This window comes from Cetorhinus maximus, chromosome 38 (genome assembly GCF_964194155.1).
Source record: "Cetorhinus maximus chromosome 38, sCetMax3.hap1.1, whole genome shotgun sequence".
NCBI lineage: Eukaryota > Metazoa > Chordata > Chondrichthyes > Lamniformes > Cetorhinidae > Cetorhinus > Cetorhinus maximus.
In genome coordinates, this window is record NC_135916.1 from 4,597,480 (window position 1) to 4,624,607 (window position 27,128).

Below are 27,128 nucleotides of genomic sequence, written 5' to 3' on the forward strand. Positions count from 1 at the left end.
GGAGTTCGAAGTTTTCACTCCCCTTCGTGTTTACAAGTGCTTCCTTGCATTCCCCAAGAACGGCTTGGCTCGAATTTTAATTTTATTCCCTCTTGCCCTGGACCCCATTATCCAGGGGAATTACATTGTATTGATCTATTCTATCAATTTATTTTGAGCACTTTTATGAAATCAGCTCTGAGTCCCTCTTTGATTATTTTTTCAAGCCCCATTGTTTTAAAGTCCATCATTGAGCTTTAGATATCAACACGTCAGGCAGCACCGCAGTGAATCTGCTGTGTCTCTGGAAAATTGTGCCTAAAGAGTTGATCCCAAGGGTGGACACATCACTCAGCTGTGATATTATTTAGGTTTGACATAGATTCTCCATTGTATCTCGAATTTCAGAATCACACCTTGTTATACCACCTGTTATTGAATGGGTTTTATTCATGGCCCCATGCACCTGAAGATCGCTTTTAACGCGTTATGAACTTAGATCCACTAATATCCACCTGTTCTCCCAAAACACTCAACTCGATCCACTTCCCCGCCCGCCCCCACCTCCCCCCCACCACCCATCTCTTCCCACACTTAAAAGTATGATTATCATTTATTGACGAAATAATGCAGAAACTCGTGTAGAATTCCAACTGTCGCCTTTAATAATCTTACCAAGGCCCATTTACAACTCCCTCTAAACCTCTAGCTTATTTAGAGTGCCTCCCAGTGGGGGAAGGACTCAGCTGCGGCTCAGCTGCTAGCAAATGGGCCATTCAGCCAAAAGGAGACGGGGCCGAACCCCATTCCCGCTCTGTGGGGGTCACTCTAGTGCCAAGACATTTTAAAAAAAATATTTATTCATGGGACAGGGGCGCCCCCTGGCTAGGCCAGCATCCACTGCCCCTTGAGAACTGAGTGGCCTGCCAGGCCAATTCAGAGCCAACTGCGTTGCTGCGGACCTGGAGTCACATAGGCAATGGCGGCGGGGGGCGGGGAGGGGCCGGGGTGGGTTGGGTGTGTGGGGTGTAAATGCTTCCCTAAAGGGCTTTAATGAACTAGATGGGCAACCAGGCTTGTAACTTCAGGTTTTATATTGAATTGAAGTTCTAACATCCGCCCTGGCGGGATTTGAACTTTGTTTCCATCCCCAGAGCATTACCCTGGATCTCTGCAATACACATCCAGTGACATTACCAATGTGCCATCACCATCATTGCCCCATCCCCCCCGCCCCCTCATCCCATCCACCGCACTCACTCCCCCTCCCTCTCCCCCAGTGACGCCATGTCTAAATTCTACATGTAAGGTGTTGAAAAGAAGAGTTTGGAGCGGGAGTAGCCCAGCCTGCCCATAAATCCTGCTCCCACCATTCAATAAGATCATGGCTGCTCTGATCGTGGTCTTAACTCCAGTTTCCTCTCTGCCAACCAGCCCACCACCGCCACGTCATCCAAAACTCCCTGGATGATCAGAAACCTGTCTAACTCAGCCGTGAGTTTACTCAATGCCCCAGCCTCCACTGCTCTTTCGGTGGGACAGGTGGTGATGGGAGGAGGTGAGAATTCCACAGACTGACGACCATCTGTGAGAAAAAAATGCCCCTCATTTCCGACTTAAATGGGGGGGAGGGCGAATTTACAATTATGTCCCACAGTGTTCTAGACTTCACCACAAAGGGAAACAACCTCTCATCATCTACCCTGTGAAGCCGAACCCCAAACCACCCCCTCAACACCAAACCACGCCCGCCCCCCCCCCCCCCCCCCACAACCCCTCCACCACCCTCCCACCCCCTCTCGGGATCTGACATGTTTCTGTCAGATCACCCCGCATTCTTACAAACTCCAGTGAATTTAGGCTCAACTTGCTCAACCTTTCCTGGGGAATTAACACTTTCCTTCCACGAATCAGCTGAGGGAGCCTTCCCTGAACTGCTTCCAATGTAATGTGCTGCTTTCTTAAATAAGGAGACTAAAGTGTACAATTTGTTGTTAGGGCACAAATATCTTAGCCGGCAGGAAACATTGGGTGTGTTTTCCTTAGTATAGAAGGGACTCAGACGTGACTTGATTGATGTGTACAACAGTATGAGAGGCCTAGACAGGGTAGATTGGGAATACACTGTTTCACTGAATGAAGAGGTCAGTCATCAGATGGCATTGATATAAGGAAGGATTTTTGGAAGGATTAAGGGGATATTAGAGAAAACTTCATCACCCAGAGGGTGGTGAGTGTCCATAACTCACTTCCCAAGTGAGTGGTTGCGGCTGAAACTATCAACTCATTTAAAAGGTACCTGTACCTGTACCTGAAATGCTGTAACCTGCAAGGCTACTGACCTGCTTGAAGTTGGGATTAGAATGGATAGCTGGTTTATATATTTCAGCCAGCACAGACGTAATGGACTGAATTCCCTCATCCTCTGCCATAACTTTTTAATGGTACTCCAGATGTGGCTCCATTGAGACCCTGTACAGCTCGAGCAATACACACCTACTTTTGTACTTTCCCGTTGGGAAAAGATGATCTATCAAAATGCCCATTGCACTTTTACAAAGGAGAACAGGGAGGTTATCCTCTGGCCTATACCCATTCAGTGGCATCACCAAACCAGGATATTAAGTGATCATTACTTTGCTGTTTGTGGGGTTTTTCTGTGTGCAAGAGACATGCTACACAGCCCATATTATTGTACTTCAAAATGACGCCAATTTGTTAGGGGTCTTTTCCACTCTCCTACATAGACGGATTATCTATTCTGCAAAGTTCACATTGCTTAATGACTCTGCTGAAAGAAGATGCCTCTGACACAGCAGCACTCCCTCAGGTCTGCCCTGGAAGTATTAATCAGGCTTACGTGCTTAAATCCTGATGGTCATTTGATCAACTGAACTTTGAGCTTAGGCCGCAGACCAAAGCCTCCTCCACCTGGTGCTGAAGGGGTTTGTCTCATGAGGAAGGTTTGAGTAGGTTGGGCCTACACCCATTGGAGTTTAGAATAATGAACGCTGATCATGTGAGAATAAGTAAGATCCTGATTAAGGCTTGACAGGGTGGATTCTGAGAGGATGTCTCCCCTCGTGTGGCAATCTAAAACTAGGGAGGACAGTTTCAGGCAAGGAGGGGTTTCCCACTTAAAATGGCGATGAAGGGGAATTTCTTCTCTTAGGGGGTAGTCAGAGTGTAGGATTCTCTCCCCCTAGAGCAGTGGTGGTTGGGTCAGTGAATATATTGAATGCTGAGTTGTGAAGGTATTTTCATTGAAAAGGAAGTCGAGATTTCTGAGGAACGGGCTGGGAAGTGGGGTTAAGGTCACATTCAGATCAGCAGTCTCGATGGACCGAATGGAATCATCCTGATCCCATTCATTAGGTCACTTCCCTGAACGAATGTTTCCCAAACTCTTCTTGCCTGGTAGATTCTCCCACATTAGACTTATCAGCCCTTTGCCCCCTCTGTTCGAGGTCTTTCCCTTGGTCCCATTGACCAGGCGGCCCCTCGGCCCCTGTGTCCTCTCTCCGAAGGATTTTCGCTTTGGTCCCATTCCCATCACCTTTCCCAATCCGGCCTAACGCCCCTGGGCTCTATCTGTGAAAGTGCTCTCCCTTCACTAATAACCTCCTTCTCTTTCTCCATTCGGCCTGGCCCCTCTCTACCCTTTCTTGGGGAAGTCTACCCCCAGCCCCGTCACCCACCCCCACACCACCATTCACCAGCTTACTGGCCAGTTCCACACACTCTGTTCATATCTGCTCACTTAAGGCGGTTATCGGCTTTCTCATTTGGAAGACACTCGTCATGCTGCTAACCATCTGTCTAATTCTAAAAATCCCCTCACTCACAACACTCCCCACCTCTCCATGCAAACCAGCTCCATTGCCTGATCATTGTTTTAAAATGCTGGCATAGGACTGTTAAGTAACGTCGTTAGGGGGAGTCTAAGTATGTAGAGACATTAAAAAACAGGAAAAATGACTTGTTGTGCAGAAAGGCTTGACTCGGTTGTAATTTATGAGTAACTCGTTACTCAGTGAATCAGCAATTCACATGGATGACAACAGGAAAACAGGCGGTTGGCTGCTAACGAATTCGTGTGGGCATTCACCCTTCAATCAGGCAGAGAGACAATCTCAAGTGCCAGTGCTAATTCCAAATTCATTCATTCAGCTCCCAGGAGCTTTACAGTCACTTATCTGGTCGATGTACTGAGGGGGATTGAAAGTCTGATGATGACCACGATACCATCAACCTATCTGGTTCACTAATGCTCTTTAGGGAAGACAATCTGCCACCTTGCCTGGTCTGGCCTACATGTGACTCCGGCCCCACAGCAATCTGATTGACTTTTAAATGCCCTCTGAACAAGGGCAGTTAGGGATAGGGCAATAAATGGTGAGCCAGCCAGCTACGCCCACATCCCATGAATGAGTAAGGATTTTTATTTAGTACATTGTCCATTCTTCAGTGAATAATTCCTCTGGTGTAACCCACAACCTTGTAACACTCAGTTTAAATTTTAGTATGTCACCTGCCTTTAAAGAAAACGGAATAGTGGACAACCTTGTGTGTCTCCTTGTTTCAGGGCCTCAGTCACTTCATCGAATCAAACACTGGTGGAATTTTACAGCTTGGATTGGCCCAGACAACATAATCCCACTGTCCAGCTCCTCCCCCTATCCTTGCAGCATATGACAGCAGAAGCTCAAATACATGTATTTGTTTCGAATGTTGTAAGTCTTTCTGCCTCTACTGCTTTGCAGGCTGAGAGTTCCAGATTCCAATTATCTTTCAAAAAAAACCCTTAAATTTCCTCTAAGCCTTCTCCCCAAAACCTTATATCTATGCTTCGCCGCACCCCCAACCCCCACTCTGTTCCCGCATCCAAGAGGAGTGTAGGGCTTTCCTATCCAGGCCCTCTGTTTGGGCCCCTCATCTTTGTGTACACTGCTAACAAGGTTTCCATTCAGTCTCCTCTGTCCCGAGGACTACAAGCAGACCCTATGGAATATTCTGCAATAAATAATAGCCTCCAGTCCAGACAACATCCTGTTAAATTTCCTCCATACCCTCGCCAGCATAATCATAACTTCCCTGTACTGTTGTTGACAATAACTGCTTGCAGTATTCCGGTTGTGTCCTCACGAGTGTTTCATCCATTTCCGGCATAGCATCCCTGCTCTTATATCCTATATCTCACCTAATCATGAGAAGTATCCCCTGCAAAGAACATCAATCGAAATAATCTATTTGTTTTTCCTACTCATCCCGGTCCCTCAATGGATAGAAATGGCCCTAACAAATGACCATTCAAAATAAAACGCTTTCATTTTGTCCACATCTACATTCATACTGCTGTTTCCTCATTGCGGGCATATTCTAAGTTATCCAAAGCCTACTATATCTCTGTTCCAACAACCTTATTCCAACTAAACTGCACAGAAAACTCTATTGGAACTTGTATTAATCATTTATATGGATTCACCATCGCAACTTGAGAGTTCATCTCTTCTACAACCTCTCCTACACTATCCTCGAAACTCGGAATTCTATTGCCAAGGCATGTTTTCCATAGTGTGTATACCGAAACTGCCCATAACTCTCCATTTGAGCTATTACTCATGATATATTTGGATTCACCATCACATCTCGAGAGTTCACCTCTCTCTATCCAGCCCCAGAATCAGTTTTCCATTCGTGTTGAATTTTCTCTCAACTTGACGTGTTGATTTGCAATATCTTGTGAATCTGAACCCCCAGAATGTTACCGCTCCATAACATCTGTCAGCTCTCGCCCCATTTTTTACCCAAGCAGTTCTCATAATGTGAAGCTATCAGCGTTGAGTGAACAGGCTGAATCTCCTCCCCCTGGAAGAGGGAAGACTGAGGGGTGAGCTGATTGAGGTCTTTAATGTTGTGGAAGTGTGAAAAGGGGGAGGTGTAGAAAACTACGGGACATGAGTATGAGACAATCAGTAATGTCTAATATGGGAAGCTAGGAAAAACCTCTTTTGCCAGAGAGTGGGGGGAATGTAGAATTGGTTAACACACAAACCGGCCGAGTTGAACAGCATGGGTGTACTTAGCGGGAAGCTGGATGAACACAAGAGGGAGAACATGTTTGGGAATGTGCAGATGGAGATTGGGAAAAAGTTCACACCTTATATATGAAAGGAAAAATGCATGCAAGACAACGTTTAACGGTTAAAATGTACTAATTAAAAACTCTAAAATCTTACATTTCCAGACTTTAAATACCACCTGCCATTCATTCCCATACTTACCATTAATAAGTAATTAATAATTAACTATTCCCATTAATGTCTAATTGCAGCTTCCTATAACGTTCAAAATTAATGGTCATCCCCCTTCCACCATCAACATTTGTGTCATTTTTAAAATGTGTTCATAACTGCCCCTGACCATAGATATTCACAGTTAGCAGAAGTCGTTGCAACACTGAAATGTAATTACCACATCTGTGTATTTCTGGTAACGCTGAGTAACTTCTCGTAACTTCTAGTTCGGTTTCCTCATTTCTAACCATTTATAACAGAGTTTGCTATACTCCCCCTAACTCCACACTCCTCTGTCCTCCTCCACTTACTCCCTCCATTTGCCCTGCCCTTTCCACAATCAGGCCCTTGGTTTTGTGGCCTTTATTTATATAACTCTCTCTCTCTGTCTCTGTCTTCTCTCTCTCTCTTTCCCTCTGCCTCTCTCTCTCTCTTTCTCTCTGTCCCTCTCTCTCTCTCTCTCCCTCTCTCTGTCTCTCTCTCTCTCTCCCTCTCCCTCTCTCTCTCTCTCCCTCCCTCTCTCTTTCCCTCTCTCTCTTTCTCTCCTTTTCCGGCCCTCTCTCTCTGCATTCTGTGTGTGTTTATGTGTGTGTGTGTGTTTCTGTCTTTGTCTCCTTCTTTCCCTCTCTCTCCCTCTCCCTCTCTTAACTTTCTCTGGGCCTCTCCCTGTCTCTCTCTCCCTCTCACTCATTCTGCCGCTGTCCCTGTTTCTCCCTCTCTCTCTCTCTCTCGGTCTTTCTGTCTCGATCTTTCTCTCTCTTGCTCCCTGTCTCCTTCTATCGCTGTTCTCTCGCTATGTTTGTATGCATTTCTGCCTGTCTCTCTTTCTCTCTCTCTCTTTCTGGTGTGTTATCACCTGTCGCTCTGCCTTTCTCTCTCTCTCTCTCTCCTTATTTCTCTCTCTTCTCTCTACCTTCTTCTATCTGCCTGACTCTCTGTCTGTCTTTCTCCCTCAGGTTCTCTGTCTGTGTTTCTCTCACTCTACCTGTTTCTCATTGTATCTTTCGAGCTCTCCCCCTTCTCTCTCTCTGTGCCTCCCTCTATCTGCCTGCCTCCCTCTCTCTCTGCCTGTCTATCTGTCTGTCTTTCTTCCTCAATCTCTCTGTCTCTCTCTCTCTCTCCCTCCCTCTGTTTCTCTGTGCGTCTCTCCATCTCTCTCTCTCTCCCTCTGATTCTCTCTCTCCTAATTCCTCTTTACAAATTGACTGTTTTTTTCTCTCTGCGATGGAACGTTTAAAGCACTTCCTCATTTTTAATAGCTTTCTAACAGATCTTGCCTCTGTCACTGACTCTAGCAGGACAATCCATACCCTAACCACCATTTGATATATTTCAGGTCTCCTACCTCTCTACTGCTTATTTATTGACCTTAACTTTATACACTTAGTTACAGAACCGTAGGTCACATAATTATATAGGGATTACAAAGCTGTATTATGTTCTCTGGCCTAACTATTCCTTTTCGTGTTTATCCTCGAGGCATAACAATCCTAATCCCCTTTATAATCGATTTCGGTTTATTTACTCATTTTTAAATTCATTTTATTCTGTCATTTATTTGATCAATTTTTATACTTTTTCTCTGACATCACACTCCCCACCCACAGGGCCATCTGTCACGTGTTTCAATGTTATGCTTTCACACAGCACGGTCAGTTGTTCTGCTATTAACACATTCCGATGTATTACGTTTCTTCCACTATCAGCTCCTCCTTTAGTCTTTAACATTATCATTAACACTCCATTTGCCATGTGTCCATGACAACTTTGCCAATCCCTCCAGAGCTCTCACCTATCCCTGACTTTCTATCTTGCTCCACCTGCTCCGTCCCCTCTCATACAGTATTATATCCCTCACATTCCTGCTTGTCTTTAGCTCAGAAGAAGTCATACGGAGTCGAAAGTTAACTCTGTTTCTCACTCCTCAGATACTGCCAGCTCTGCTGAGTATTACCAACGTGTTTTTTTTTTTCAGCCGTAATCCCATCAGAGCTGTGTCAGTGTTTTGAAAGACTTGTCTGAATCATCCCACTCAACTGCTCTTTCATAAAGCCCTGCAAATGTTCCCTTTAAATGCTTATGTAATTTCCTTTTGAATAGTAACATTGAAGCTCTTCCTTTACCTGTTATTACATTGGGTTCTAGATCAGATAATTCTTTAAAGAAATGTTTCCACTTGTCATTACTGTTTGATTTTGTGAATTACTTTAAACCTGCTTCTCTGCAACGTTTTCTGCAGCGATATTCTAACGCTGCAATATTCTAACGCGATTCTTCACGTTTTGTTCCCTTACGATGTGTTCCATTCCAGTCTTTTCAGATGATGTCGACTGCGATAAAAACAGTGAGTAACACCAATTCAACACAACTCCTCTGCCAATGTACAAACTCACTCAGAAATTAGAGAATTTACCAATATTGATGAAGTGCAAAATGAAAACTACATAGGACATAGCATCTAATCTGATTATGCTGGATAACTGTAGTCAGTGGGGACACAGTGGATTAGAGTAGTGAACATTTAGAGCACATGAGGATGTAATGCAGGCTATATGTAACAGGATGATACCCAGGTCTTATGCATTAAGTTAAGAGGAAATATAAACTAGGGTTACATTCCATTGATATTTGAAGATCAAAAGTTTATCTGATCGATTTTTTATCAAGATATTTGTTGACTAGGAACTGGACTGGGCCAGCCATATAAATATATGACTGCAAGAGCAGGTCAGAGGCTGAGAATCTTGTGACGAGTAACTCACAACCAGACTCCCGAAGGCCTGTCCACCATCTACAAGGCACAAGTCAGGAGTCTGATGGAATACTCCCCACTTGCCTGGATGAATGCAGCTCCAAAAATACTCAAGAAGCTCGACACCATCCAAGACAAAGCAGCCCTTGACTGGCACCCCATCCACAAATATCAACTCCGTCCACCACTGACGCACAGCGTGTAACAGCTACAAGGTGCACTGCAGGAATTCATAAATGCATTTTCGACAGCACCTTCCAAACCCACGATCACTATAATCTAGATGAACAAGGGCAACAGACACATGGTAACACCACCACCTGGAATTTCCCCTCTGAAACACTCACCATCCTGACTTGTAAATATATCGACCATTCATTCACAGCCGCTGGTTGATAATTCTGGAACTCCCTGCCTAAGAGCGCTGCGGGTGTACCTACACCACACAGATTGCAGCAATTCAAGAGGACAGCTGAACACCACCTTCTCAAGGTCAATTAGCGATGGGCAATAAATGCTGCCCTAGCCAGCGATGCTCACATCCCATAAATTATTTTAAAAAAAATCAGGGGTGCATACTGGTAGATAGAGGGAAAACTGTTTTCCTCATTTGGGGAGGCTAAGAGTAGGGGGTGCATTATACAAGAGTTTAGAGCAAGATATTTCATAAGCTTTGGGATGAGAAACTTCTAAACACAAAGTGATGCTGAAGTTTAGACACCTCTCCCAAAAATCAGAACTGATGCTGAATTATTTGTTAATTATGAATTTATGGTTAGTATATCTATTGATATCTGATGATCTATGGGACAAAAGTAAAATAAAGAATTGGGTCACAGATCAGCTGTGATTTCAGTGAAAGGCAGAATAGGCTTGAGTCATAGAACGGTTTTAGCGCAGAAGGAGGCCATTGGTCCTTGTCCGTCCGTGTCACCTCTTTAAAGGGGAAACTGAGCAGGTTGCCCTCCTCCACACTTTAACATAACCCGGAATTTTTCTCACTTAAGCTCTGCTTATCCAATCCCCTTTGTAAGAAGTACTATAGAGCCTCCCTCCATCACACTCTCAGACAGTGCGTTCCTGATCCCAGCCAATCTCTTCCTGAAACAAAACTTTCTCCTAATGGCGTCATTGCTTCTTTGGCAAATTACTTTAAACCCCTGCTTTCTGGTTCTCAATCATTCCACGAAAAGAGCGATTTATCTCGCTCTATACCCTCTGCATCCTAAATTACTTTGTATAAGCCTATCGGGTTTATCTCAACCTCCTGGTCTCTCACGAGATCAAACCCTGTTTCTCCAATCTGTCCACATAACTGAAGTCCCTCATCCTTGGAAATATCCTCGTTAATATTTTCTGAGCCTTCTGTGAAGTCTTCACATTCTTCCTAAATTGTCGTGCCCAGAATTGGACAGAATACCCCAGTCAAGGTAGTGCCAGAGTTTATATACATACTGATCATAAACTATTTGTCCCTTAGGGATAAATGGTATTTTTGTGTTTCTACATTCCTATGTTCTGTGATGGTACAGCAGGTTATCGACTCCCTAATTTGTAGTTTAGACTCAGCGATATACAATCTTAAAGATCAATCATCAGCATTTACAGACAAAATTATTCACTTTTCCTGAGCGGTGAAGTAAAAAAAAAGAATTGTGAGAAAATTGAATGGCGCTTATTGGGAGAAAGGGCAATCACCATGTTTTGAATGACTTCCCTCTGTGCTTCATTATTCCATGAAATCGCGGCTTTTTTTTGTTTGTGTATATATTAATCTTTCTTAGAATGTGGGCAAGACAGCATTTATTGCCCATCCCTCATTGCCCCGATAAGGTGGTGCTGAGCCACATGCTTGCATACGTATGAATGGCCTGTTCAGACATTTCAGTTCAGAGTCAACCACAATGCTGTGGGTCTGTTATGACTGATTCAGTTGGTAAAGCTGAGTTATTTTAAAATCCCAGAGGGAAACTTTAAGGAACTGTCATAACCTATAATTTTAACTGTTATGTTTGAGATGCGACTCCAAACTCAGGAATCATACTACCAGCTCTCGAGGCTTTACATTAACCTAAATGAAACATTGTATTAATTTACATAGGTTAAAATATATGTACACATGGCTACAAATTACTACTATCTGAACTTTTTACAAATTCCCAAATTGATCTCCATTAAGGTGAAAGTAACTTAGACTTAACCAAACACCAGGTAAAGTTACCTCTGCTCTGCACACCCGAAAGCTATTGAAGTTATATCTATCAAACCCGCCGAACGTTAATTCGCATTGTATCAAAAACCTCTCTGAACTTCACATTTTAACAATGAAACCCCTTTCGTAATGTCAATTTTATTAGTAATGTAAGCATATTGCTTGGTAGCTGCTGGAAAGGCATCAATTTTCACCGCAGTTCCTGAATGCTCTGTTGAAAAAATGCATTCACGCTTTCTCTCTGACATATCAAAACTACTCCATATCAAAGCACCCAGATTAGCTGCCTTAATCCAATTAAAACAAACCCACAGACTCAACCTCTATTTTAATGGAACATATTTTCCAAAATTTTACATTAATAGCTTCATGACAGGGTCTGGAGTCACAAGTCGCCACACCGAGTAGGGATGGCAGATTTCCTTCCCGAAATGTGCGTAGGCGAACCAGAAGCCACCGTTAGTTTTATGGTCACCATTATTGAGACTTCTTTCTTTCAGACCTTTTTTTGAATACTGAATCAAAAGTTTGAAATGCAATTCCTCAAGTGCTGGGATGGGGCCTGGACTCGTGTCTCCATGTCATAAGCCCAGAACTCTGGGCCCAATAGGCGCTCGAGGGAGGCGTTGTTAAATTTCGGTGCAGGATGTTTCCTCCCTTTGGCTGCCATGACTATGCAGCAGCTTCCAATCCCTTAGAGAATGCAGGGATGCCCTATAATGTGTCCAGTATAAAAGCAAAATACTGCAGATGTTGGAAATCGGAAATAAAAACAGAAAGTTTTGGAAAGACTCGGCAGTTCTGGCAGCACCTCTGGGGAATGAAACAGAGGTAACGTTTCGAGTCCGATATGACAATTCTTCAAAGCTGAAGAGAAGTAGAATTGTGGTGGATTTTATGCTGTTAATAGGAGGGGGGAGGTTGAAGAACAAAACGGAATGTCTGGGATAGGAAACAGAGAAGGAGAAATACATAACAAAGCTGTCGTGGAACAAAAGGCGGCAGGAGTGTGAAAAAGGACATTCTGTCGAAGCTGATCATCTTGCACTCATCAGAACAACAACAGGAAGACCAATGTCAGAGGGAAAAACAACTTTATACTGCATGGGGAGACAGTGGCAATTGGTCGGCAAGTGCCGTGTTAAATTGTTGCTTCCCCTGACATTGGTTAATCTCAGAAGCTCCGGCAACATTTAATCTCTGAACTTCCACCCTAATACAAGCCTTCCTTTTCTGTCCTGCCCGTCTTCCCCATTCATCCCCTCCGTTAGAGACTGCTACATCTCTAACCTTCCCTGGCGCAGATACAATGCTATAGACCTGCAGTGTGAACTCTCTTTCTCCCTACACAGATGTTGCCAGATCTGCTGAGTTTTTTCAGCACTTTCTGTTTTTTTATATGTAAGTATAAATACCGTTCCTGTATCTTTCACCTCTTTTCAAAAAAGGTCTTGACGAGATTGACCATAGAAAGTATTATTAATTTCGCCTTGGCGGATTATTTTATTTTTCAAAAATTGAATTTGATACCTGAAACCTTGAATGCAAAATGTTCTATGATATAGATTGCAATGAAATTTTACACATTGCGGACATAACTGTGCAGGGTGTCTAATACTGTCGCACTCCAGTCTCTGCATTGTGATTGGGAGTCTGGCTGGAAAGTGTTGGATGCTCACACAGTGTCCAGGCTGCAATGTTGCTGATTTGGAAGGACTGAATCAACAGCGGATGGGGCTAATTTTAACAGACATGTCCGACAGAACACAGATGGAACCTGGAGCAACGCTGGTTTCGCACAGCCGTTGAAAGCATTGTGCAGTATTGGACATGGGTTTTCCGTCCAGCCAGGCGGGTTAAAATCAGCCCAGTTATGAACGGTATGCGGGAAGCCGTGAGTGGGACAGATCTAGCTGACCTGGGGAGGGCGCGGGGGGTGGGGGGTGGGGGGGAGGAGTGGATGTGGGTGAGTGGGGGGTGTTTGGTAAAGCTCTTGGAATCGAGTTGACTTGGAATTTTACGGTCACATCGTGGCGAGTGCGGCCGTTCAAAAGTCCCTTGACTTCGCCGGGATCGTAAAATCCCGTCGGGTAAAATTACGCCCCTGGGTTTACGCCCCGCCCGATTTCACCCATTATTGAAGTCAGCGCAGAGTGAAATAGTGCGGGATTTAAATCTGACATTAGACCCCTTCTGGTCTATTTGCCGCTTGGTGGTTGGGTGAACATTGTCAGGCGGCGTGAATGTGGAGCCAGAGGAGGTGTCTTATGAAATTTGAACAAGAATGCTTATATGAAACCTGCCGTGTCTGATATATTGTTTCTGTTTCAGATCCCTTACCACAACCCATCCTGTCTCTGGATCCACCATCGAGTGTTATTCTACCGGGAGAAGAGGTTTCACTCGTCTGTCATTTCCCTCTCACCGGCTGCAGTGTGGAATTTTACAGAAATCACAAAGATATATTAGACTATGTTAATGAAGTAAGCTATACCGCCAAAGTGAAGCTTGAGGCTGATATAAAGTGGAAAGGTAATAACGCCTACATCTGTAAATATCGAAAATACTTCGAGAACAACGGGACCTGGGCATGTTCCCCACACAGTGATCCGGTGCAGCTAATTGTAACAGGTAAGGGAGACACACCGGCATTCTCACTCACCAAAGAACACTCAGAATCACAGAATAGCACAGCTAAGCAATAGGCCATTCGGCCACTTCGTGGCTGTGCTGTCTCTTTGAAAGAGATCTCCAATCAATTCCCTCACTGTTCCTGATAGCGCTGATGCCCCACCACCGCCTCCAGCAGCAATAGCAGGACGACGTCCACCACCATCCTTTCAGCATTTAACAATCCTAATTACTTAATTAATTTAAATCATATTTAAACTGTTTCTACCACAGTTTCACGCAGGTCAACCAGATCACAACTCTGCTGTGTAAACAACAAACTTCAAATAATTTCATTTTTTTCATTTCATTAACGACAACTATCTTAAACTTCTATCAATTAAGTATCCACAATCCTCTCAATGATAATGGCGTCGTAAATTATTGTAGCAGAACCCCTGATAGACTAGAACACCCCTCTTCAATTTAGTCTTCATATGTTCAATCTGAAGAACTGAATTGCGCCTCACATTCATTAAGCTGATTATTCTTTTGTGTGTGAGTTGACTGAGATGTCCTATATGACCTAAAAGACTTAGAGTGAACAACAGGAAGTGCAAAAGATGAGATGGAACAATAGGTATTAGAACAGAATCTTTATCTGTTTTTCACACTGAGAGAGGAGTCCCTTAACACAGAGACTGTATCAGTGTATCTCACGGAGAGAGGAGTCCCTTCACACAGAGAGTGTGTCAGTGTATCTCACGGGAGAGGTGCCCTCTCACACAGAGTCCATATCAATGTATTTCACTGAGAGAGCGCTCCCTTCACACAGACACAGCATAAGTTTATCTCACTGAGGGATGAGTCCTTTCACACAGAGAAAGTATCAGTGTACCTCACTGAGAGAGGAGTCCCTTCACACAGAGACTGTATCAATGTACCTCACTGAGAGAGGAGCCCCTTCACACAGAGACTGTATCAGTCTTTCTCACTGAGAGTGGTGTCCCTTCACACAGAGACTGTATCAGTGTATCTCACTGTGAGAGGAGTCCTTTCACACAGAGACTGTATCAGTGTATCTCACTGAGCGAGGAGTCCCTTCACACAGAGACTGTATCAGTGTCCCTCACTGAGAGAGGAGTCCCTTCACACAGAGACTGTATCAGTGTACCTCACTGAGAGAGGAGTCCCTTCACACAGAGACTGTATCAGTGTATATCACTGACAGAGGTGTCCCTTCACACAGAGACTGTGTCAGTGTATCTCACTGAGAGAGGAGTCCCTTCACACAGAGACTGTATCAGTGTCCCTCACTGAGAGAGGAGTCCCTTCACACAGAGACTGTATCAGTGTATCTCACTGAGAGAGGAGTCCCTTCACACAGAGACTGTATCAGTGTCCCTCACTGAGAGAGGAGTCCCTTCACACAGAGACTGTATCAGTGTCCCTCACTAAGAGAGGAGTCCCTTCACACAGAGACTGTATCAGTGTCCCTCACTGAGAGAGGAGTCCCTTCACACAGAGATTGTATCAGTGTATCTCACTGTGAGAGGAGTCCCTTCACACAGAGACTGTATCAGTGTATCTCACTGAGAGAGGAGTCCCTTCACACAGAGACTGTATCAGTATATCTCACTGAGAGAGGAGTCCCTTCACACAGAGACTGTATCAGTGTACCTCACTGAGAGAGGAGTCCCTTCACACAGAGACTGTATCAGTGTATATCACTGACAGAGGTGTCCCTTCACACAGAGACTGTGTCAGTGTATCTCACTGAGAGAGGAGTCCCTTCACACAGAGACTGTATCAGTGTCCCTCACTGAGAGAGGAGTCCCTTCACACAGAGACTGTATCAGTGTATCTCACTGAGAGAGGAGTCCCTTCACACAGAGACTGTATCAGTGTCCCTCACTGAGAGAGGAGTCCCTTCACACAGAGACTGTATCAGTGTCCCTCACTAAGAGAGGAGTCCCTTCACACAGAGACTGTATCAGTGTCCCTCACTGAGAGAGGAGTCCCTTCACACAGAGATTGTATCAGTGTATCTCACTGTGAGAGGAGTCCCTTCACACAGAGACTGTATCAGTGTATCTCACTGAGAGAGGAGTCCCTTCACACAGAGACTGTATCAGTATATCTCACTGAGAGAGGAGTCCCTTCACACAGAGACTGTATCAGTGTATCTCACTGAGAGACGAGTCCCTTCACACAGAGACTGTATCAGTGTTTCTCACTGAGAGAGGAGTCCCTTCACACAGAGACTGTATCAATGTATCTCACTGAGAGAGGAGTCCCTTCACAAGAGTTCTGGGGCATTATCCACCCCACCCTCCCCATATAATCTCCGTCCTGCTTCACTGTCGCTGCTGCAGCTCTATTTTTGTTCTTTCATGGAATGTGGACATCGCTGGCGAGGGCAGCGTTTATTGCACACCCCCAATTGCCCCTTGCGGAGATTGTGGTGAGCTCCCTTCTTGAACCGCTGCAGTCCATGGGGTGTAGGTACACACATAGTGCTGTTAGATTTCCAGGATTCTGACCCAGCGACAGTTAAAGAACGGCCAATATATTTCTAAGTCAGGATCGTGAGTGGCTTGGAGATGAACTTCCAGGTCGTGGCGTTCCCATGTGTCTGATGTCCTTGTCCTTTTAGATGGTAGTGGTCGTGGGTTTGGAGGTGCAGTAGAAGGAGCCTTGGTGAGTTGCTGTTGTGCATCTTTTAGATGTGCATACTGCTGCTACTGTGTGTCGGTGGTGGACGGAGTGAATGTTTGTGGACGGGATGCCAATCAAGCGGGGCTGCTTTGTCCTGGAGGGCGTTGAGCTTTTGTTTTCTAGGAGCTGCATTCATCCAGCTGGCAATAGAATCCCCTGAACTGCCCTGTCGAAATCCTCCTTGATTTTGAACAACTGCATTCAAAGTCCCCTTAACCGTCCCTTCTCCCAGCAGAAATAGTTCCGTTTCTCTCATCTCACCATCTAACTGAACCCTCTAGTCCCTGTTAACATTGTGGCTATATCTGCGCTGTAACCGCTCCAAGCTCACTCTTATTAATTTCCCTCTGGCTTCCTGCAAATAATAACAGTTCTGTGTCGCTCCATGCGGTCTAATTTTGACAGAAGTACTTCCATGGCCCACAGCCTCCGTGGACTCTGCCTCTCGTGTGTTCACAGTGGAGGAACAAGTTCACTTTAACTGCATCACCAACTACCCAAACCGCATCTCCCACCTGTACAGAGGACCTCACAATGAACCTATTGATAGCGGGAATGTCCCAGTGTCTGACTGGTCAGTCATCTTCACCATGACAGAGCTAGACCCCAATGATACCGGGAATTATTCCTGTGGCTTTGAGAAAATGGTGAAAGGGACAGGTTATAAATCTGTACTGATTTAGTGGAGACATGTGTGAAAGATGCAGAATATCTGCAAACGTGAAAATGTGAGACAGTTTTCAAATCTATCCTTGGTTATTCCCTCCCTATCTCTGTAACCTCCCCCAGCCCCTACAATTCTCACCGTCCTGTTGAAATCCCTCCATGGTCCCTCACCCCTTCCCTCCATATCTTTGTAACCTCCACCAACCACCGCAATTCTCACCCTTCTGTTTAACTCCCTCCATGGCCCCTCACCCCTTCCCTCCCTATCTCTATAACCTCCACCAGCCTCTAAAATTCTCATTCTGCTGTTCAAGTCCCTCCACGGCTCCTCACCCAAACACCATGTTTCTCACCAAGGGCAATGTAATTAATTTCCTAGTCACTTCCACATATTCATAAATGTGTTTTATTTGCTTTGCGTGTTCTATTTATTGCAGATAAACTCCCAAATCCCACAGCCTCCATAGAGCCGGTCTCTGGTGTGGTCACAGTGGGGGATCGAGTTCAGATTAACTGCACCACCAGCTACCCAAGCCCCATCTCTCATTTATACAAGAAGCATGGCAAAAAGCCTGTGGAGTCCAGGAATGTCTCAGGCTCCGAACGGTCAGTCATCTTGACCATGAAAGATCTCGAACCAGAGGATAGTGGAGAATACAGCTGCAGTTTTGATAAAACGGTGAAAGGGAACGTAGTAACTTCGTGGAGTTCAATGTTACCGGTGAGAGTTCTGCTAGTTACTGGATCTCTGTATCAATTTGGCAACCTAATGTTGTTATACTTTCAATAATGACTTCTGATTGAATCAAGCTTGAGTGTTTCGTTGGCAAAAAGCTAGTGAGAGAGACAGAGAGACAGATAGAGAGCACGACAGATAGAGACAGAGAAAGAGTGAGCGAGTGAGTGAGAAAGACAGAGCGGAAACACAGGGACAGAGAGAGATGGAGAGAGAAGATAACAAAGAGAGAGACAGAGAGGGAGACAGAAAGACAGAAAATGGCAAAGAGAGTGAGAGAGAGAGAAAAGGGACAGAGGCACTGAGAAAGGCAGAGAGAGACAGACAGAGAGAGAAGATAGACAGAAGACAGAGAAAGCCGGACAGACATAGAGACAGGTAGAGAGAGAGACGAACAGACAGAGGGAGAGACAGACAGACAGGCAGAGAGAGCGAGAGATAGGTTAGAGGCACAGTGAAAGGCAGAGAGAGAAAATAAACAGACAGAGAGAGAAAGAGAGAAAGAGAGAGAGAGAAGGAGAGAGGTGGGCAGAGGCAGAGATACAAGCAGAGAGAAACACAGAACGAGAGAGAGAAAGGCAGGCAGACAGAACAGAGAGAGAGAGAAAGGGTGAGAGAGGGAGCCATGAGGAGAGGCAGAGAGAGAGAGACAGATATGGAGAGAGAGATCAGAGAAAGAGAGAGAAAGAGAGAGAGAGAGAGAGAGACATCTAACACAACTATTAGTATATTTAATGACAAGCCGGCAGTATGATTTGTTTGCTGGGATTAAGGAGGTCAGTCTTCACTTGCATGGACCGCCAGACTGTGCACTTCCAACCCATCTGAAAATTCCAACTTTTAGAGGAACTAACAGTCCTTTGCCAATCTCGAAGCATTTTAGAGGGTTTAATGAGACCACATCTGGTGCGCTGTGTACAATGTTGCTCTCTTTACTTAAGCAAGGATACAGTTGCGTCAGAAGCAGTTCAGAGAAGTTTCATTCGTCTGATACATGGGATGAAGGGGTTTGTCTTATGAGGAAAGTTTGAGCTGGCTGGGCCTGTAACCATTGGAATTTAGGAGAATGAGAGGTGAGCTTATTTAAACATATACGATTCTGAGGTTACTTGATGGGTTCGATGTTAATAGGATGTTTCCTTTCGGGAGGGTGGAATCTGGAACGAGGGGCCACAGCTTCAGTCTAAGGGGGGGGGGGCTCACATTCAATCCGGAGATGAGGAAGAATTTCTTCTCCCAGGTGGTCCTGATTCTGTGGCATCCTTACCCCCAGAGAGCAGTGAGGCTGGCTCACTGACTATCTTTAAGGCTGAGTTAGACAGGGTTTTTTTTTATTGACGAGGGAGTCGAGGGGGATGGGGAGTTGGGTGGATGGGGGTTGGTGGGAGCTGACAGGAAAGTGGAGTTTAGACCAAAATTGGATCAGCCATGATCGAATTGAACGATGGAGCGGGCTGGAGGGGCCGAATGGCCTATTCCTGCTCGTAATCATTGCGTTCAACCTCGTATACGATGGATGGCACTTAAGACAGCTCTGCATTCCCCCAATGGGCCGAATGGTGTTCTGCTGCTCCTAGTTCTTGTGTTCTTGTGCTGTGTTCTGGAAGCCCAGTTTGTAACAGACACAAATCGTGCGAACCTCATATGAGGTTATGTCTGTTGGGGTATAAAACAGGTTTCTGATAAACCAGTTTCTGCTGGTTAATATTAACCCCGGAATGCTGCCTCTATCTCTCAACAGGTTAATGTCACAGCAAAACAACCTTTATCTTGTGTTAACGACACTTGCCCCATTCACTTACTGTAAAAACAAAGAAATGGTTGCGTTTTAATGGCGCCTTTCACATCCGCCAGCATGTCCTGAAGCGCTCTATAGCCAATGAAGATCTTTTGAAGGGTAGTCATTGTTGTGATGTGGCGACAAACGAAAGCCCGTTTGCGCACAGCAAGATCCAACAAACAGCTAGGCAATAATGACCAGATAATGACTATTTCACGCGATTCAAATTGAGGGATAAACATTGTCCTAGAACACTGTCAAAAAATGCCCAGCTCTTCTACCCAGTAGCGGCTGTGGGATCTCCAATGTGCATCGAAGAGGACAGATATCGGCCTCAATTGAACGTGTTAACCAAAGATTGCACCTCTGATAGTGCAGCACTCCCTCAGAATTGGCATTGGGGGAGCCTCGACCGGGATTATAGAGCTCAAGTCCGAGTGTCCGCACGTCTACCTCTGACAGTGCAACACTCCCTCAGTATTGACAGCGGCTGCGTGTCGGCCTAGATTATGGAGCTCAAGTCCTAGTGTACATACATCTACCTCCGACAGTGTAACACTCCCCCAGCAATGGCAGTGAGGAGTGTCGGCCTGGATTATGAGTTCCAATCTTACAGTACATCAGCCCCTGACAGTGCAGCACTCCCTCAGTACTGGCACCGGGGGGAGTGTCGACCTGGATTATGAGCTCAAATCCTAGAGTATATACATCTACCTCCTACAGTGCAGCACTCCCTCAGTTCTGGCACCCGGGGGGAGTGTCAGCCTGGATTATGAGTTCAAGTTTTCAGTATATACATCCACCTCGGACAGTGCAGCACTCCCTCTGTACTGGCTGTGAATAAGATCAGCCTTGGTTCTTAAGGCTGTTCCTTGCAGATGAGTCTGAATTAACAGCAATACTGACAATATTCTCTCCAACATATATCCACACTGCCGCACGGCTGATGCTTAAATACCCTATTGAATCTGTAGGATTGTCTCTGAGATCAGCAATATCAGACTCAGAGGTTCCTCCAGCAATGCTCTTAACTATTCATCTCTATGTCTGTTCAATTTCAGCTACACTCCCCAGGGCCAACATTTCTGTCGATCCACCCTCTGGTGTGGTCAGCAGAGGGTCGACCATTCGAATTACCTGCACAGGATCCATTCTGAACTCTGGTGGCGGCTTTCGCTTATACAGAGACGGTGAAGAGTACGGGGCACTGGAGGTGTCTGGCCCACAGCAGTCCGCCATTTTCACCATCACTGACACCGACACAGATGGAACATGGAATTACACCTGTCGTTATTCCAGAATAGTAAAGAAGAAACTTTATGGGTCTCCCGAAAGTGATGAGGTGCAGGTAACTGTGAAAAGTAAGTGTTGCCACATTGAAAGAAATATTTGCATTTACTTCACGAATATCCAATTTTCAACTCACCACCACCTTCTCAATGGCAGTGACGGGTTGGCAATAAATGGTGGCTTTGCCAGAGACGATCATATTCCATGAATGAATGAGCAAGTTCTCTGCAGTGGGACTAGAAAGGTTTCTTATGAGGAATTAGCGCATTCGCAACTGTAGCAAGGCTGGCACCGGGAGCCTAGAGCTGGTTTCTAATACTTGTGTGGTGTGTAGAGTCTGTGCTGTATCGAGTTCCCAATGCACGCCCTGATATGAGGAGGATTTTACTTTATGCTCCGGCGAAGCTTCCGCTGAGTGACAATCACAGTCTGATTGCCAGTTCATTGGTTTCACTGACTTTGGAATGGAACCGCACATTTCTCGCCAGTGCAGTGATCGGGGCGACAGAGTCGATGTTCCAGGAGGCCGGCCGCCAGTGCAGTTTAGGGACGTCGGCTGAAATAAAGCCCCGTTTCCTGAGGACAGCACTCGGTGCCGTGAACCGGTAATTTTAACAGCCCCAGCCAAATTCGGCAGAATAGGAGCTAAGCGGGTAAGGTAAGTTTGTGAGGCGGGAGGGTTGAGAGGGGGTTTGGGGGTCATTACTGGGGGAGTCGGGGGTGTGGGTTTGAGGAGAGGTGAGGGGTTTAATCCCGGGTGACAGAGCTATTTACGTGGTCAGGAGGTATTGGGGGGGCGTGGGGGGTGTCGGGAACAGTTGTTGGTCCTTTTGGGTGGGGTTTGTATTCCTGGGCTGGGTAGTAGTTGTGTGGTAAGGAGGCATTAGTCGGGACTGGGGTAGTTTGGGTTTCAGGGTTTCTTGTGGTCAGGGGGTGGGGCTTAATCTAGGGCCCGGTGCGTGGTTGGGCGGCCAGACTATAGTTACACAGGAGCTGGAAGTGGCTCAGTCCTTTTAACTTATCCTGAGTAAATATTCTGCTCAGAGAGTCGGGAACATCCCAAGCCCACGATTTAATTTGTGGTATTGGATGGTTCCGTGCGCTTGGATGTTGAAGGTTCTCTGGAAATTGCTGTGCGCTAATTGAGGTGGGACTCCCGAGAGTTTCCCCAGAGCATCAACCAGGCTAAATCCGGGATAGGAACCCCTGAGAGCGGCAGATCTGCCGCATTGAAAAACCCCTTCAACAGGCCTCTCACGTTGTTCTGTCAGCTTCAATGATTTGTGTACACGGAATCCCAAGTTCCTCCCTTCCTGCTCCCCATTCATAATTTTACCATGGCGCGTGAATGTTTGTCTCGACATTCTCGCAACCAAAATGACTCGCTTCAGATTTGACTCCATTCCATTCAATCTGTAATGATTCCTCCCCATTTCACCTGCCTGTCTCTGAGCTCCTGCTGTTGGCTGAGATCCTCCTCACTACTCGCCACATTTCCCAGTTTACTGACTTTTCCTGTCTTTTCAGCATCACACACTGTTTTACCAAAGTCAAGACCATTAATATATTTCATTTTTCATTAATAACACTCAATATCCAGTTTTGAATCAATTGTTAATATTTGGTCCTTTTCCGGTTTTCCCAAACTAAATATATCAGTTCATTGTAGCGCTGGGTGGAGAAATCGTACTTTTTAAAATTCATTCATGGGATGAGGGCGTCGCTGTCTGGGCCAGCATTCATTTCCCATCGCTAATTGCCCTTTGAGATGGTGATGGTGGTGAGCTGCCTTCTTGAACCACTACAACCCATGTGGTGTGTGTACACCCACAGTGCTGTTAGGAAGGGAGTTGTAGGACAGAAGCAAAACACTGCAGATTCTGGAAATCTGAAATAAAAGCACAAATTGCTGAAAGAGCTCAAAGCAGGTCTGATGGCATCTGTGGAGAGAGAAGCAGAATTAACGTTTCGAGTCGTTGTGACTCTTCTTCAGGCCAAGGATAATGAAAGAACGACATTGAAGGAACGGCCGATATATTTCCAAGTCAGGATGGCGAATGATTGGAAGGGACTTTCCAGTTGCTCGTGTTCCCATGTGTCTGCTGCCCTTCTGCCTCTAGATGGTAGTGGTCGTGGGTTTGGAATGTGTTGTCGAAGGTGCCTTGGTGAGTTGCTGCAGTGCATCGTGTAGATATTACACACACTGCTGCTACTGTGCGTCGGTGGTGGAGGGAGTGAATGTTTGTGGATGGGGTGCCAATCAAAGGAGCTGCTTTGTCCTGGATGGAGTCGAGCTTATTGAGTGCTGTTGGAACTGCACTCTTCCGGGCAAGTGGAGAGCATTCCATCACACCCCTGACTTGTGACTTGTAGATGGTGGGCACGCTTTGGGGAGTCAGGAGGTGAGTTAATCATCGCACGAATCCTTACCTCTGACCTGCTCTTCTGACCACATTATTTATATGGCTGGTCCCAGTTCAGTTTCTGGTCAATGGTAACTCCCAGGATGTGGATAATGGGTGATTCAGTTATGGCGATGGTGCGATGGTTAGATTCATGATGGAGATGGTCATTGCCTGAAACTTGTGTTGTGTGAATGTTACTTACCACTTGTCAGCCCAAACCTGGTTATTGTCGAGATCTCGCTGCATTTGGACATGGGCTGCTTCAGCATATGAAGAGTTGTGAATGGTGCTGAACATTGTGCAATCATCAGTGAACACCCCCACTTCCGACCTTATGATGGAAGAAAGGTAATTATGATGCAGCTGAAGATGGTTGGGCTATAGACACTACCCTGAGGAACTCCTGCAGTGATGTCCTGGAGCTGAAATGACTGACCTCCAGCAACCACAACTATCCTCCTTTGTGCTCAGTATGATTCCAACCAGTGGAGAATTTACCACCGATTCCCATTGACGCCAGTATTGCGAGGGCTTCTTGACGCCACGCTCAGTCAAGTGCTGCCTTGATGTCAAGGACATCCACTCTCACCTCACTTCGGGAGTTCAGCTCCTTTGCCCATGTTTGAACCAAGGCTGTAATGAGGTCAGGAGCTGAGTGGCCCTAGAGGAACCCAATATGAGTGTCAGTGAGCAGGTTATTGTTCAGAAAGTGCCTCTTGATAGCCCTGTTGATGACCCCTTGCATTATTTTACTGATGATTCAGAGTGGACTGATGGGGTGGTAATTGGCCGGGTTTGATTTGTCCTGTTTTTTGTGCACAGGACATTCTTGGGCAATTTTCTATTTAGCCGGGTAGATGCCAGTGTTGTAGTTGTACTAAAACAGCTTGGCCAGGGGCATGGCAAGTTCTGGAGCACAAGTCTTCAATACTATTGCCGGAATATTGACAGGGCCCATTGCCTTGGCGGTATCCAGTGCCTTCAGCCATTTCTTGATATCACGTGGAGTGAATCGAATTGGCTGAAGACTGGCACCTGACATGCTGGGGACCCCTGGAGGAGGCCGAGATGGCTCTTCTGCCTGAAAATTGTAACAAATCCTGCAGCCTTATCTCTTGCACTGACGTGCTGGTCTCCTCCATCATTGAGGATGGGATATTTGTGGAGCCGTCCCTCCAGTGTGTTGTTTAATTGTTTGCAAATAAGGTGTGTCCTATTTAAGACGGAGGCTAGAAGATGTAATTTTTGCTTTCAGTGGGTCGTTATCCTTTGGAATTCCCTTCCCCACAGAGCCGAGGAGAGGGCTGGGCTATTGAAAACTAGCGTGAGTTGGGTAGATTCTTGTCTAACAGGGGGTCAAAGAGTTATGTAGGGTAGACAGGAAAGCAGAGTGGAGACCACTGTCGTATCAGCCATGAAATTATAAAATGGCGGTGCTGTCTCGAGGGGAAAAATGGCCTATTCCTGCTCCTGTTTTTAATGAGTGAAATGATGGGAATTGTGCTCAGTTCCTTCTCACGTGCTCTGACTCAAATCCCCAGCTCAGTGGTTTGTATTGGTGTTAGTGGCAGCGGAAATGATGGGCTGAAATAAGGAAGAAATATATGATAGTCTGAATGAAGATAGGAATGAGGAAATCAGTGAATGAAGGAGTCACTCACGAAATGACGCAATGAATTTGGGGAAACGTTGAAAGGCAATCGATCTCTGAATCGATCTATAATCGGTATATGAATCTGTAACAAATCCCTCTGGTGACAGTCTCTCAGCCGCCTCCAAATATGTATTGAGTTACCTAAATGAAAGAAGTTCTTTCATCCTGTCCTCAGATTCTCCCATTAACACTCTACAGTGTATATTGGACACTTCACCCTAATGTAGTCCACAGGCAGTTTGTACCGTGTGACTGAATGTATGTGTCAGTGTAACACACTCAGTCAGACACACTCTGCAATAAATAAATAACTTCCGAGGCTTTGGAAAACCTTTTTTATATTTAATGTTATACCTGTTGTTATAAATTAACCTGGTACATTTTTGAACGAACAATGTACCTGCGAGTCAATGAGCATCGCAGCTTTTAATATTTTAACACATTCATTTCGCACCAGTAAAAATGTGGATTTTGTGAGGTTTGTCCTTCTCACTAGTGCATCTTTTCCCCCATTGACGACATATCGTGAGCTTCACCGACAAGCCCAGCATTTATTGACCAGCACTGACAAACCAACTTCGCCAGATAGAGGCAGCTCAGAGTCAACCACATTGCAGTGTGTCGGTAGGCACGTGATGGCCAGTCCAAACCAGGAGCTGAGATTTCATTCCCCAAAGAACATGATTGAATCAGATGAGTTTTTTTGGCAACGGAGGAGTTTCACGGTCATCATCACTGATTCAACCTTTCTTTGTCCATCATTACTTTAATTCCAGCTCCCACAGTTCTGTGTCACTGCAGCGCATTAACTGCAGCGTTTCAAGAAGGCGGTTCCCCACTAGCTTGTCAAGGGGCAATTAGAGATGGGCAATTAACGCTGGGCAAGCCATGGACTGACAGATCAGACGGACGAAATAAAACAAAGCTGCTTTGATGGGGTTAGGAATTCAAATCTCCAAATCATTGACGCAGGCTTCTGGAATATTATTCAAGTTTATGAATGTGGAGTAACCCAGCGAAACAGAGGAGATTAAAGAGTGAGTTTGTCCCAAACAATTAATGTCCCCTGACATTATCACAGCGTTCCTGTGCTTGTGGGTTAAGGTTGCATGGGCTTACGGAGTGAATGTACTCCAATTTACGGTAAAATGAGAGACCATCCTTCAAAATTCTCCCCTTTCTATCATCTTCTAGGTTCGAACTTACTCTTAATTCGTTGGAATTCAGTTCTGATGAAGAGTCAAACAGACTCGAAACGTTAACTGTATTCCTCTCCACAGATGCTGTCAGACCTGTTGAGTTTATCCAGCTATTTTTGTTTTTGTTTCAGATTTCCAGCGTCCGCAGAATTTACCTTTTACCTTAATTCGTTGGTATCTCGCCGCTGTTGTCCTATTTGTGACGGTGATTGTCCTGGGAATAGAATGCAGCCACATGGAGAGAAATAAAGATTCTGATGGTAGGTTTGAAGATTTGCTTCTGCAAAATAGATTTCTGCAATAGTTCATGTTGGAATTAAGTCAGAAAGGAAAGAAGGCTGCTTTTCACTCAATAAAATAAATAATTAATTTACCATTCATAAACGTCCGGACTATAAATAGAGATTATGAAAATCAAAGGGCCTGCAGAATTTATCTTCCAGTCGAAAATTGTGTATTATTTCCTCAATATTTGCTATTCTCTGAGAGTTTGCACGTCTATATTCCCTCTTGCATCTATCAGCGATGCCATGTGAAAATCACCCCCACGCTGTACTAAACCTGGAATATAAATTATTCAACACACACTGTTTAAATTCTGACACTCACTTCACACCACAATCCCTCCCCCACACAAAAACAATCTCAGCACAGACACATTAACAGAATTCACGTGGACCATGCGTTGCCACGAGCAGAGATATTTAAGGAAAATTCAACGAAGATCTCCTGTGGATGAGGTTAGTGCATTAATATCTAATAAACAATTCTATCAGATTGCAGTGGAACAGAAAGACACAGAGACAGTGAGTCGGAGACCGCCCGATAAAC

At 45.3% G+C, this 27,128-nt stretch overlaps 2 protein-coding genes across 2 annotated transcripts in view; one reads left to right on the forward strand and one right to left on the reverse strand.

Annotated features, from left to right (window-relative positions):
• The window catches only part of LOC144672412 (alpha-1B-glycoprotein-like), a 37,572-nt gene extending 11,020 nt beyond the window's left edge, over positions 1–26,552 (forward strand). The window contains exons 5-8 of the mRNA XM_078534256.1: positions 13,571–13,870; positions 17,671–17,954; positions 20,811–21,110; positions 26,429–26,552. Coding sequence (XP_078390382.1) covers positions 13,571–13,870; positions 17,671–17,954; positions 20,811–20,906 — 680 coding nt within the window. The 3' untranslated portion in view covers positions 20,907–21,110; positions 26,429–26,552. The remainder of the gene's footprint in view (positions 1–13,570; positions 13,871–17,670; positions 17,955–20,810; positions 21,111–26,428) is intronic.
• The window catches only part of LOC144672522 (Fc receptor-like protein 5), a 374,607-nt gene that overhangs the window by 282,600 nt on the left and 64,879 nt on the right, over positions 1–27,128 (reverse strand). The window lies entirely within an intron of this gene.